The sequence below is a fragment of the Rhamphochromis longiceps genome, linkage group LG14 (genome assembly GCF_057381845.1).
Source record: "Rhamphochromis longiceps isolate RC_006_pf linkage group LG14, R_longiceps_female_GT1.1, whole genome shotgun sequence".
NCBI lineage: Eukaryota > Metazoa > Chordata > Actinopteri > Cichliformes > Cichlidae > Rhamphochromis > Rhamphochromis longiceps.
This window is the reverse complement of record NC_140570.1, coordinates 33,075,084-33,088,669: the sequence shown is the minus strand read 5'-3', so window position 1 is coordinate 33,088,669 and position 13,586 is coordinate 33,075,084. Positions and strand designations below refer to the sequence as shown.

Sequence of the window (13,586 nt, the reverse complement as noted above, 5' to 3'; positions counted from 1 at the left end):
CTTTCAGTAATAATTCATGTAAAAACATCTGTCAGTCAAAATAATGTTTCTCGTCTTTAGAAATTGGACGTATCGCTCTAAAACATATTCACACGGAACCATATCTGTTTTTCTTTGTAACCGAAACCTTTTCAAAGCATAAATTTATAATTACTCTGAGCGCAATATTCAGTAAAGTGAAAGCATATAAATATTTATTGTTCTTGATTATGTGTTGCCTTCTCAGACAATCTATAACTGACATTTACAGCATCCAAGGACCCATTACGATGATGAATTGCTCTGTCTCTGAGAGAGCATTGACTGAATCGCCAGTTGGGAAAGAGGTTGATAGACTGTTTGAAATGGCACATTAAATATACTATAAAAATCACTTCCATATGTTCTATAATGTAAGAATTGAGCAATGTTTGTAATTCCCATGAATTAAAGATGCAGGCAGCACTACTTTCCGTTGTTTTCTTGGATCTCCTGTATCACTCTACTCTTGTTTTCTGCTGTAGAGCACAGGAGACTGTGTGAGGATGAATTTCCCTACCAACATCTGGAAGCATGCTTAATGATCATTAAAAACAAGATGAACTATTCTCTAAAATGACAGGGGGAGGGGTGCACTGTGGTTTAGGTCTCACGCTCTCCTCACATACATAAGCTGCCTTTGTGACATGCTCAGTGGGAACCCCGCCTGAGACCTTTAAAATTTAATTTGGCCTTGTTCTAAATTTATAGGCGACACTAAATTTACATTCACGTCTGTGAGAATTCGGTGTTCTGAAATTTCTATCCAAGGAAGGGTTTGAGTATAGATGGAAGTCTGACAACTGGTATAAACCCCCCACTGCTGCCTTGTTAAAATGTAAAACTCTCACGAAGCTACATCTGTGGAGTTTATAACATTAAAATGCTGAAACGTGAGAGAATTTGTGATTAAACTCTGCTTTAATTTGCCTTAATTACATCTCAAAATGACTAACTGCTGCACCTAATCTCTTTTACTTCCACTCAAAAAACAAAACAACTCATTTTAAAAGTCAAGTTTCAGCAACCGCACACTGTTTGTGGCCCATGAATAATGTGCAGGTCAAAGGTACCTATGCTAAAGGATGTTGAGTCAGTCACTCTTTTCAAATGGGAAGCCAAAACATACCCATTCAATTATTCACTCAAACTAAAAGAAAAAAGGAAAAAAAGAAAAAAAATAGTAGCTGGCTAACCATGAAAATGTTTAGCAGTGTACCTTTTGTTAAAAATAATACATTCATCTCTTATAGGTACTGACCTACAAGACACGTGTATATTTGTAGTTTTATGACTCAAAACATGCAGTTGTATTGGGTCACCATGTCAACAGTATGTACTGTAGATCTGTTAAGCTGCTGTCAATTAATCTTTGCTTTCCATCTTTCAGTGGCTTCACCAGATAAAGTAACGTTCTCAACAGAAGATATGAAGACATGTTGTCCTGAGGTGTATGCCAGGAATAAACACATTTGACACAGCTATGCTCCTCGACCAAACCTAAAGCTCCAGTTGGAGATAACGGGTATCGTGATGGTGGTTATCAACTGTCTCCATTAAGCTGGGCTCTCTGCATCAGCACGCTCATATAAAAAGGGTGGTTTCACGGGTCAGATGGCTCTACTTCTGCGCAAAATGATCTGTCTGAGTGCTGCCTACCCCAATCAAAGACATCCTTGGATGATTATGATGATAAAACAGTGATTAAAAATCTATAAAGAAGATTAAAAAAAAGATAACATTAAAATGCAAAACTGTTGTAAAAATGACAAGAGATTAATGCTACAGAAAATCCTTAATCTGTTAGTGCACAGAGCGGTAAAATAAACATTTTAATTACAGGTAATCATTTATTGCTGAGTGGGCTCCTGTTTATTTCTAAGGTGTGGCTGCACATTAGAGCTCTGAAATTTTAAACTGGAGAAATTCAGACGTTAAAGGTTAATGTCCTGTAGCCTAATAAAGGATATTACTTTAGTTAGTCAGCAGATCAAAGGGAAATTAATTTTTTGGTTGACCAGGCAGATTGGTGACCTGTCCAGGGTGTACCTGCCACTCTCCCTATGGCAGCTGGGATTGGCTCCAGCTGGATTTGGATCAACAGAAGAGGATGTGCCTTATGTACAATTCCAGCAATGTAACACAGACTAAGCAGCAGATTATAATAAGTATAAAAACATTTGTACATTTTCTGCTTCACCAAATTAATACATGAAAACGACCCATGACAATGCCACACACAGTTTGTGCATCATTCAGCGGCTTTAATGATTTGACAACGAATTTCACTTAAAACATGCTTTAAATGAAAGGATCAACGAAAATCTGGTGCTTCCAGCCAATCTTAAAACAAAATTCTGAACATAACCTTCTCCTGACCAGGTTATATGGTCAGAGTAAGTTACCATGGTGATTCAGCCAGGTAAAAATAGAGGCACTTTCATGACACAGATCCCTGTGGCTTTCAGCTTGACATAGCTTGCTAACCCACTAATCTCATTTGGTAGCACGCCCCTCTAGTGTGAAAGGAAGACAAAAAACATTTGTAATTTTTCTTTTACAAAGTATCTAAAACTATAAACATAGTATGCTTATTATACTTAGAATAGCTAAGTATACTACTATAGAGAGGGACTATGAGAGTTGTGAAAAGGATCCAAATATAGAACACCGATAACTGGCTTGCAAATGATTGGACAAAGACAAGTGATATTGCAGTGAGACAATACTGGGAATAAGGCACAGGTAAGACTATCAACAATAGTTGAAAACAATGAGGGTGGGGCCAACAATCACAGGAAAGACAAGGACAGGAAATATAACTAGGGCAAAATACATGATAACCTTTACAGTAAAACATGGGGCATGAGGACTAACACTTAACAAGAGCTGCAAAAGAATAATACATTTGGTTAAGGAGGGTTCCTAACTCAGTAGGACCCAGCCAGAAGTAATTGTCTGTCAGCCATAATAAATGAAGGTCTTTAAATGCTAAGGAAAGGTGCTTTGATGCCTCCTATATTACCCCCTTTGAGAAAAGGACACACTGGCCCATCCTTTATGAATGGAAAGGAAATAAATTTCTTTCTTTTTTGTGTGCTTTTCATTTATATCACCTGCATGAAACAACTGTGTAAGAACATACTAGGTGTGAAGTCAGATTTTGTAGTCTTTAATTAATATGACAGACATCAGCTGTCACATCATTAATGAGTATAGTGTAACAACAGTTGGATTCTCTGCATAACACCCTTATTTTTCCCAAGTCTTCATGAATTCTCTTCCACATTCCTCCTAGACCTCACTGATGTTTTCCATCAGGTCTAGGTTCAGGGAAAGCAGGTAGGAGGTAAGTCGAACGTACCCATGTTGTTAAAGAGGAGAACGCAGGAAGACAAAAGCACTAACAGAGAGATGAGACACAATGAGACAAGAGAAGGAAACACTGAGGGCTCTGCAAACACAAAAAAGCCATAACAATAACAAATGAAAGCTGGAACCAAAACTGAGCATTATCACAAGAACTGAAACTCCTCCTATGACTATGACACATTCATTTTTCCATTTCTGGAAGACACACTGGTCTGAGCTCACCTTCTTTTCCCAACTGTGACTATACAGATGCAATAGGCAGAAACACTGATATGCTTTGTTTGGAATCGAGGTTTAGTTAGTTTGATCATTATGTTCAGTTTATTATTGCACTACTGCAACCTGGAGCACATCCCTTCGTTCAAAGCCACTATTTAAAGTTTGTGATAACTCTGCTCAATGTGTATTTATGATGCACATCAGAAAAGTGACTTCCGGTTTCAGGACCGCATGCAGGGCAGTTTTGCTGAATGCATGATTAATGGGACCACATCAAAAACTGTCTTAACTTTTCACACATGGCTGACTGCAATGTGGCATGGTCATGCTTGACAGATTGTCAGTTTTTGAAATACAAAAGTTTATGTAGGAAGAATTTCAACTGCAGTTTTGTGTATCTGGGGCAGGGATAAAAGGCTCACCTATACCGTTTGACCATCTTGACCTCGAGATTCCACCATGGTTCTACATACATCTAGTTCGTTTTGGACATGGGATGACATGATTGAGAATGTTTGAGGAAACAAGAAAATATACTTGGTGCAGCACGCAGTAGTCCAAGATGGTGCTAAAATAATATTAATTTGGAAGGAGAATCAAAGGCGGAGCACATACCCATGCCAGTCAAATCACTGCTGACAAGTGGATTGTTGATTGGGGGGGGGGGGGGGGAAACATGCATAACCTACATGATTTGCCATTTTGCCTGCTTTGATCCTAGAAATGCGCTTGTCAAATTCATGCTGTGTAGAATACTGAAAACGAAGGAGGAGATTTTTAGAAGTCTGGAAAATATGTCACTTGTAGGTAATCAGTGCATGGAGGAAAATTAACCATTAGGAATACATTGTGAGCGTGTGTGAAGGGTTGGTGCTCTGCTTCGAGCCGGAATAATTACAGAAAAACTTCTACATTTGGAGGCCATGTGCACTTTGCTTGCGTCCCTGATTGAAATAAATGAGGCAAATAATTGGAAGTGCGGCCAGTTTGCTAGGGTGAGGTCTATCTCAAAGCCTTTCACAACTCAAAACAAACGACTGTATTTATACAGTTTGATTTCAGGAGATATTGCAATCAATGGAACGATTAAGATGTAACAACCTAGGCTTTAATGATTAATACTCACAACATTTGAGGGACCAGAGCCATATTACTGATTGAGTTACTCTAGATTTGCCATGTTCTAGTTTCTCTCTACTGGGCCGTGAAGTGCTACTGACATCTTCAGGAGAAATCAGGTACTGCAGGTCAGAGGAAAACGCTACGTCAGCACCGTACGACGTGGAAGATGGGGGAGGCTTGACGACGATGATACGTTATTATTCTTCAAAATAAGAGCATCAAATTACAGTATCCCTCTCAGCCTGCTTTTTGACACATAAAGTACATTTAAAAACATACATTGTGCATTTCACTTGAAGCACAGTGCTTTTAAATGGAACCTAATGTGACGCACAACAAAAATAAAAATCACGAAAACCTTTATTCCGAAGTCGTACTATTAAAGCTGCGACCTGGCTGGATGCAGGGATTTTCTGTCTGAATTCTATGGAAGCAGGTAGATGATCATGTGAACGATTCAGGATGAGTAATCATGGATGTAGTATGGGATACTAAGTAAAAACAGCGGTGCCTCCGTTTAATTTATGTTATATTTCAAGGCTACTGCCCGCGCGACTTGTTTAGTCTTTCTGGCGACTGAAACTTGGCTCCAGTCTCAGCTACAGTGGTGAGGATTTGAAGCTAGCTGTCAGGTAGTAGCCCACTAGCAAGCCACATCAGCACCGTTGCTATTGGTCAATCACGTTAGCATCAGTGTAAGCCAGCTGTTATTCTGTGTCGATGTAGGCTAGCATTGTTCTGTTTTTCTCCCCCAGCTTTATGTGCTATTGTCTTTCTTGCAGAGATTTCATTATGGCAGACAGTATCATGAGCAAGGCTGCAACCATGGAGATCCCCATTAACAGCAATGGAGACACAGGCACTCTCCCAGAGGATGACAGTCTGGAGCAGGTCAGTGATGCTTCATCTCACCTCACTCACTGTGGAAATGAATAATGCTATGTTGCTTATAACAGTATCTAGTTTCCCTAAATTTTGCGTGATTGTACAGTTCATGGCTGGTTAGGCCAAATGTTACCCTACCATGTAAAGGCCTGTAGCTAGGGACAGTAGATGTGTACCTCCAACCCGATAACGTTGAATCGTTCAGAGCACCTACAGGAGGAAACTGTGACATAAATGAGCGTTTGCATGACAAACTGTCAGTAAAATTAAAAGGTTGGTGCACCATTTGTAAAGCCCATTGGGATTAAGAAAGCTACACCAGCAATGACATTAGTAGCATTAGAATAAGCAATACTGAGGCCTCTATAATGAAATGTATGACTACTACAAGTAATATTATTATTTTTAGCTCATAATCAAATGTTTTGTATGTTATCTGTCTGCACGTCAGCTTTACAAAAAATAGATTCTGTTCATTTTAACTAAAAGTTATGGATGACATACATTTATGTTTATGTTTAAGATTACTGCTTTGTGGGTCTGACCAAGATAAATAAAATTACATTGTTTCATAAAATGATCAAGTGTGCTCAGCATTTTTGTGCACCTTAACATCCATGCAGATACTTTGAAAAAGCTAATAAATTGTGTTTATCTGTTTTAACTCAGGATCTGCAGCAGGTGATGGTGTCTGGACCCAACCTGAATGAAACCAGTATTGTCTCTGGAGGTTATGGAGGACCTGCAGGGGGCATCATCCCAACCAGCAGTATCAAAGGTACTTTTAGCAAACCATGCTTCCATTCTCTGCAGGTATTGCTTTGTTGTTTATTCTTCTAAGTAATATCTGCAGGGATATTACAAATTTAAAGGTGCATTAAGTACAAGTTGCTGTTCAGTAAGTAATTTTCATGCTAAAACGCACACATCAGTTGAACAGGATTTTTAATAAGTACAGTTGACCCGGCAACTCCTTTTCCAGGGGCTGACAGACACAAATACCCTTAAAGATATTTTGTTTCACGATGTTCTGGCTGTTGTTAGATAAAGGCTGTGTCAGAGATCAGTGCTTGTACTGTCTTTCAGTTACTGAAAGAGGTTGATACTTAGTGCATCTTTTAAGAAACAATAGCAGGAGCTTTTCTTTGTGTGTCACAAGAGAGCTGCTGACCTGCAGTCTCCTGGTTTATGTCACAAACATCCATATTCCTTAGGACCCGCAGTTTACTTCAACCCCGAGTATCTGGACAGAAGACAAGCCCCTGCACCAGGACCAGGTGGCTGTGTATTCTAATAACCCCTTTCTTTCTTATTTAACCTTGATATGTTGGTCTTATTTGCCCCCTTGTAAGAGGTTTTGAGGCTTGATGAGCGGACTTGTATGTAACCTTGCTTGTACCTACCGAACTCTGCCACTGAACAGCTTCAGCAAGAAGTAATGTTTTGGCACCTTTCAAAAATAGGAATGAACTAACCAGATATTACAGGGCTGTCACATTCAATGTTGTGTTGATGTCTAAAAAAAAATCTGTTCTGTTCTGTACTTTGAAATGCACTTTGACCATTTTGCCAGTACTTGCATCTCATCCCATGAATTCCATTTTCATCTTCTTTTTTTAATGCTTTTATTGTGCATGTGAAGCCTGCCTGGTGGATTATTATTTACTTCAAAACCCCTCTAACCCTGCTCTTTATGTGTCCTCCACTGCAGAGCATAACAGTTTTTAAGCTCCTTTTGGACTTTCACTCCTTTTCCATGGGTGGCTTCATGTCTGAATGCACAGCGTATAGCAGCGCACTTTCTCCATGATCATTTACAAATCAAAGAAAGTGCACAGATTTACACATGTTGTGTGAATGCAATATGTCACATTTCATGACTTAAGTACCACTGACACAGGATTGATCTGGATATAAGAGCATTGTGTAACATAATATCCAGTCCAGTTACCATGGTTATTTCTACAAATATTGTGGGAATGCTTGAAGATTCACACAGAAGCTACCTATGTCTGAATGACTGAATTACTTCAACAGATTAATGAAGCCAGCAATTCTACAAATCCCATGTCAGAAAGGGGCTTCGGTCTTCATGCTCTGCTGTTCTGCGGCATATCTCACTCCCAAGCTGCTCTGGCATGTTTCACTACAGTCATTTTTACATGTCTTCCTCTCATTCTTACTCTATATCACCGGCATGTTCATTTCAGACATTCGCATGAAATCCAGGGGTGTTAACTTGCCTAAAAGTCAATCTGCAGCAAGTCGACTTGCCCACCACACAGAGCAGCATCCAGGTATCACCATGCTCATCACCCTGTCCACACTGTCCTCACTTATTTTCTGTAAACCACTGCCTTAAAAACTTCTCCTCATAGAAGAAGCTCCAGTACTGTGTACACTGTGTGTTTATTTCTAGCTTTTATGTTCTTTTTAGGGTCGTCGAACCATAACACAAATTCAACTGAAGAAGTTTCTCGTGGTGTAGCAGTGGAGAAACTGGACAGTGTGAAGAAATGGGGCATAAACACGTACAAGGTATTCTGCACTATGTGTGCATGCTGTGTTTTTAAAATGGAATAGATATGCTTGGATATGTCTGTGTTCCAAAGACTACATCAGGTTGCGTTGACACCGTGTGCTGTTCTCTGTTCATATTCATTGCGCAGTGTACAAAGCAGATGTTCTCAGAAAAGTTTGGCCGAGGCTCACGGACAGTAGACCTGGAACTTGAGGCTCAGATTGACGTGTTAAGAGACACGAAGAGCAAGTATGAAAACATCCTAAGACTGGCCACCGCTCTCACCGATCACTTTCAAAGAATTGTGCAGACGCAGCAGGCTCTAGGAGATGCCTTCACTGACCTCAGCCAGAAGTCCCCAGAGTTGCAGGTATAGTATTGCAGAATCTCCCCATATGACATGTCATGACATTGGCAGGTAAAACCTCTGTATTTCTCTGCAGGATGAGTTTGGGTATAATGCAGAAACACAAAAGCTGTTGTGTAAGAATGGCGAGGCTCTGCTTGGTGCCATCAACTTCTTCGTATCCAGTGTCAACACACTGGTCAACAAAACAATGGAAGATACTTTGATGACGATTAAGCAGTACGAAAATGCAAGGTATTGAACTACTAAGATGTACAACCATTAAGTGGTTAAACTTAATGGTTGCCTAGAAAATAATTCAGTCTTGTGTTTGTGTTCAGACTTGAGTTTGATGCCTATCGCTCTGATCTGGAGGAACTGAGTTTGGGACCAAGGGATGCAGCTGGCGTGGTTCGCATTGAGATGGCTCAGCATGAGTACCAGATCCACAGAGACAAATATGAAAGGCTGCGTAGTGATGTCACCATCAAGCTTAAATTCCTGGAAGAAAACAAGGTTCAGATTACAGTCTAGTTTTATTCTTGAAATCCCTGCATGTTTAAAGAGTGCAGTCCTCTGAATTATTATTCTTTTTAGCTCTAGTAGTGAAAGATAGTGATATAAGTATAACTTCTTCACTTTTTTGGGCAAAGTTGGCACTTTTTTTCCCCCTCAGATTTCCTCGTTACACTGCACATGCAGGTTTTATGTCCCAGACCATTTCAATTAATTTGGGTATTTTTTTTTAAGTCATTATCTAAAGAAGTGCTTAAAGCATTTCAAGATCGCTGCTGAATAGCAAGCCTTGCTTCTAGGAGATAATCCCAGTGTCCACACTCAGAGACTTACCAACTTTGTGGCACATTTGTGCTAAAGCCTTTGAGGGCTTAAGGCTGCCCCACTGTCAAATCAAGCGCATGAGGGCTCTCTGGCAGATTTCTTGAGGTCTTATGCATACTTTCTGAATTTCTGCAGACTATACCTAAGGGTACCTTTAGGTTAAACTTAAAAAGAAAAGTATGAGGAAACAACAAACAGACACACAGGACCAGGCAACCCAAAGGTTGCAATAATATTTAGATTTAAATCAGGGCAGTACAACCTCTCCTTTATTGCACACAAATTTAATTCATTAATCTTTTTTATAGTGTTTAAAATGCTGTCCCATTCCTTTTTTCATACCATTTTTATTCCTTGTGAAATTACACACTCAGGCTCTGCAGTTTTGCTTGCAGGTGATGACATTTACATTTTTGAGGGTTGAATACTTAGGAAGGGTACAGGGACTGGTTTTGGCTCCAGTGATTTTTACCTCCAATCATGCAGCATTGGTAACCACATGACATCAGTGTTGTTGACATCATTGTGGTTTCACATGAAGCAAAGCCTAGATTAAACCACACCCAAAGTCAGGGTTCATTCATGGATGATGTGGTTTTGAAACAGGCTAGGCACTTGCAAACATTAAGGGCACAAACAACTGCCTTTAGCAGTATGATATGCCTCCTTAAAAACAGCTGGTCGTAATAGTTTTGAGATGGTCATTCTGAACGTGGAAAAAAAACACAAAAAAACCCCAATCATATTTAAAATATAATACTAAAATACTGTGTCTTGCCAATGCCTCTTCTAAGTTGCTTGAAGGATACCCATGTTACTGTGTTGAGTGAGCACAGTGTTGAATATAACTGCTATCATTATACAGCAAAAAGAAGGAATCTTTTGCATTTCTGCTACTTTCAAGGTAAAACCTCAATTAGAACTTATATTAGCAGAAAAAAGAGCTGCCCTTGCCGAGAGACTTAATCTCTCTAGTGTGTGCCTGCATCTGCCCAGGGGCCTCCTCTTGACAGGAATGACTAAAGCATCTCAACTATGAGATGTCCTAGTTGGATGCCCAAACGTCCTTAACTGGCTCCTTACTTGGAGGAGTGAAAGTAAAGCAAAGTAAAATTGAATATATAGCACCTTTAAAGATAAATATCACAAAGTGCTTCATCACAAAAACATAAAGTAAGTTTAAAAATGAGTTTTTAGCTGCTTTTTAAAAGAGACCACAGAGTCCACAGATCTTAAGCTCAGTGGGAGAGAGTTCCCAGTGTCTGGGGAACACTGCTGAAAAACCTCAGTCGCCTTTAGTTCTCAGTCTTTTGTGAAGCAAAACCAATAGACCCTGATCACATGACCTCAGAGACCTGCTGGTGATGTATGAATGTAAAATTTGACTCATGTACACTGATGCTTGATCATGCAGAGCTCTAAAAGTCAGCGCTAGAATCTTAAAGCGCACTCTGAAGGTTAATGGCGAGCCAGTACAACTGAATTAGTATCAGTGTGACATTTGAGTACTTGGAAGACTCAGTCAGCAGTGTTGTAGCTGCATGCTGAGCAAGCTGCAGACATCTCCGGGAAGATTTGTTGAAACAAGTAAACACCGAATTGCAAAAATCTAAAAGTGATGAAATAAAGGCATGAGTATGAATTTCCAGTTTAGAGCCTGAACGACTGAAACTCACCTGGGAAATTTTTCTCAACTGGTAAAAGCAAGAGCGAACCACGTCAGCTTCCAGGGACAAAGCTGAGTCAAAAATGACCTCAAGGTTCCTGATGGAAGATTTATCAGATGTGACAAGGGGACCTAGAATCTCCATTACCTTAAGCACAGATCTGACAGGGGCACAAACAAGGACTTCTGTTTCCTCTTCAGTAAGCTGGAGAAAATTGCCATCCATCCAACCTTTAATACAGTCTAATCATTTATGCAAGATGTCTAAGTCACAGTAGAAACATCTTGGGCTTAGAAGAGATATTTAACTGAAAGTCATCTGTGTAGCAGTGACAATAAATGTCATTTAAAAGTGCTCAAAATATGCTGAAGATGGAACAGATAGACAAAATAAGAGCTCCATAACAGAACCTCGTGACACACAGTAGACAAGAGAAGTGGAGAATCATGTCATGGTCAGCAGTATCAAAGGCAGAGGTCAGGTCCAGCATCAGCAAAACAACATTCTCCTGCATCGCTTTGCATAGAAATGTCACTGGAGACTAAAGAGAGCTGTTTTGGTGGAATGAGCTCTATGAAAGCCAGATTTAAATGTACCAAGAATGCTGCATTTGTCTAAAAGAGATGTATGCTACTTGGTCTCAACCTTTTCTAAACTGCTACCAATAAACAGTCATTTTTAGATTGGTGTATAACTTTGAGGATGAGAAGGGTCAATTTTTTTTTTTTTTTTTTTTTTAAGAGATTGAATGGCATCTTTCTTAAAATAAGCAGAGACTCGGCCGAAGAGCAGTGGAGCACTAGTTATATAGAGCACACGGGGGCCGATAGACTGAAAGACAGTTTTGAACAAAGATGCAGGTAAAATGTTGAGGATGCTTCGAATCAGCTACTATAAATAGTGGCTCAAATTAGTGACCCATATTTTAGAACCCAGCAACTCTCCAGAAGAAGCTAATTTCTGCTACTTGTATTCACAGTCTCCCTCTTTCAGTCAATACTCCGAGGTTGGGTCCCTAGGTAAGGGTGGAAATGCACATCGATAGCTTTGCTTTCACACTTAGATCTCTCTTTACCACAACAGACTAATACAGCGTCAATCTCCTGCACTACTCTTTCCTCACTCATGAACAAGACTCCAAGATACTTAAAACCACAGGGCCTGGATGGGCACAGCCCAAAAGCAGTACATCAGCAATCCCTCCTGTGGGGCCATCACTTGCAGAAAGGGGCTGTAGGAGTTCGGTGTTTTGTGGATCAGACAGTAGTTGTGGTGAAGGTCCTGGCACTCTGATCCCTGGTTAATAAATCTGGCTTTAGGAAAATGAAATGTCACTCATGACAAGAACTGTTAAAAAAACATGGAAATTCTTGCCAGATAAATGTAAAATAGCAAATAAATTCAAGTTAAACTTAAGATAGTATTTTCTGAGATCTTTAAAACGGCCTGCTTGACTCCTGAGAATAGGCTTCAGAGGAATGTGCAAGTTATTTTTAGGAATGTATTCCGAGCAGTTGGTGATCCAAATAAATGTCTGCAGGCTGTGCTTTCATGTAAACACCTGAAACCATGTTTGTAATGTCATTTTCTCTCCTCTCTTTTCTTCTAGGTGAAGGTGATGCACAAGCAGCTGCTTCTCTTCCATAATGCCATCTCCGCTTATTTTGCTGGCAACCAGCAGCAGTTAGAACAAACTCTTATACAGTTCAATGTAAAGTTAAAGCCCCCAGGATCAGATAAGCCATCGTGGCTGGAGGAGCAGTAATATGCATCCAGGGTTCAGCATTTTGACATGTACAGTTTCATGCTGGCATTGTGGTTAGATGGCGAATTTAAATGGATAAAGGAGTATATTGTAGAATAAGTAGCAGCCAGATATAGCTCTTTTGTAATGTTTTTCAGTATGATTTATTACATAGATGGACAACTTTTTAAGTTGTTCTTATGTTGTTTTATGTTAAATCACAAAATTACCCCATGTTATTTTCTTACTCTTTAGTTAGCACAATCATTTCCATCTCTTATATATGTACAGGATAGTCAACTATTGTCGAGATTCTCCTTTGCAGTTTGCACATGCATTATTTTGATGTATTTGTATTGTTGTGTAAGGTTCCCTTTTAATATTTCAGTGTACATCAAATAGGAGGAATTCTTAAAAAAAATAGCAAGTCAGCAGGGTACTGCTACAATGTTCAGAAATTATATTTATTTTCCTTATGCACATGTGATCATGAGATCAATTTTAACACTTTTGAGTCAAACACATCAGAATATAGATTCATTTTTAAAATTGCCCCACTATGTTTCTACACCTAAATTTTGGATACAGTGTTAGATCAAGTCCAGCACCATTGCAACTATCTGTCTTTTTTACTCTGGAGTTTACACATGGAAACAAGCCTGAACAAACATGACATTTGTGTTTAACAGCAAATCCCCATCAATTCCTAATCTAATCAGATCTCAACAATCATAAAGAAATCCGTATCAAAACATGGCACGCAGCCAGTGTTGCAGTGACTGTAGGAGCTGGCATTGTGCAACTGCAAAACTTCCTTTTGAAATACTAAATGGGAATAGTGGATCAAGGTGC

At 39.5% G+C, this 13,586-nt stretch overlaps 1 protein-coding gene across 7 annotated transcripts; it reads left to right on the top strand.

Moving 5' to 3' along the window:
• Positions 1-5,045: 5,045 nt before the first annotated feature.
• Positions 5,046-13,298, top strand: LOC146654472 (arfaptin-2-like). Of its 7 annotated transcripts, none has more exons than XM_085380514.1 (10): positions 5,046-5,167; positions 5,514-5,622; positions 6,286-6,394; positions 6,831-6,893; positions 7,827-7,913; positions 8,054-8,154; positions 8,286-8,507; positions 8,581-8,738; positions 8,825-8,999; positions 12,600-13,298. In XM_085380514.1, the coding sequence occupies exons 2-10, from the start codon at positions 5,524-5,526 to the stop codon at positions 12,753-12,755; spliced, it is 1,170 nt and encodes a 389-aa protein (XP_085236640.1). In that variant the 5' UTR covers positions 5,046-5,167; positions 5,514-5,523; the 3' UTR covers positions 12,756-13,298. The 7 variants fall into 7 exon arrangements, with proteins under 7 accessions (XP_085236640.1, XP_085236638.1, XP_085236639.1 ...); XM_085380512.1 differs by having other exon boundaries at positions 5,131-5,338; XM_085380513.1 differs by having other exon boundaries at positions 5,131-5,363.
• The last annotated feature ends 288 nt before the right edge of the window (positions 13,299-13,586 follow it).

Coding starts and splice junctions, on each gene's coding strand:
- LOC146654472 (XM_085380514.1), top strand. CDS start 5,524: ATGGCAGACAGTATCATGAGCAAGGCTGCAACCATGGAGATCCCCATT. Junction 6,894..7,826: donor AGCCCCTGCACCAGGACCAG/GTGGCTGTGTAT, acceptor TGTTCATTTCAG/ACATTCGCATGAAATCCAGG. Junction 8,155..8,285: donor GGGGCATAAACACGTACAAG/GTATTCTGCACT, acceptor TTCATTGCGCAG/TGTACAAAGCAGATGTTCTC.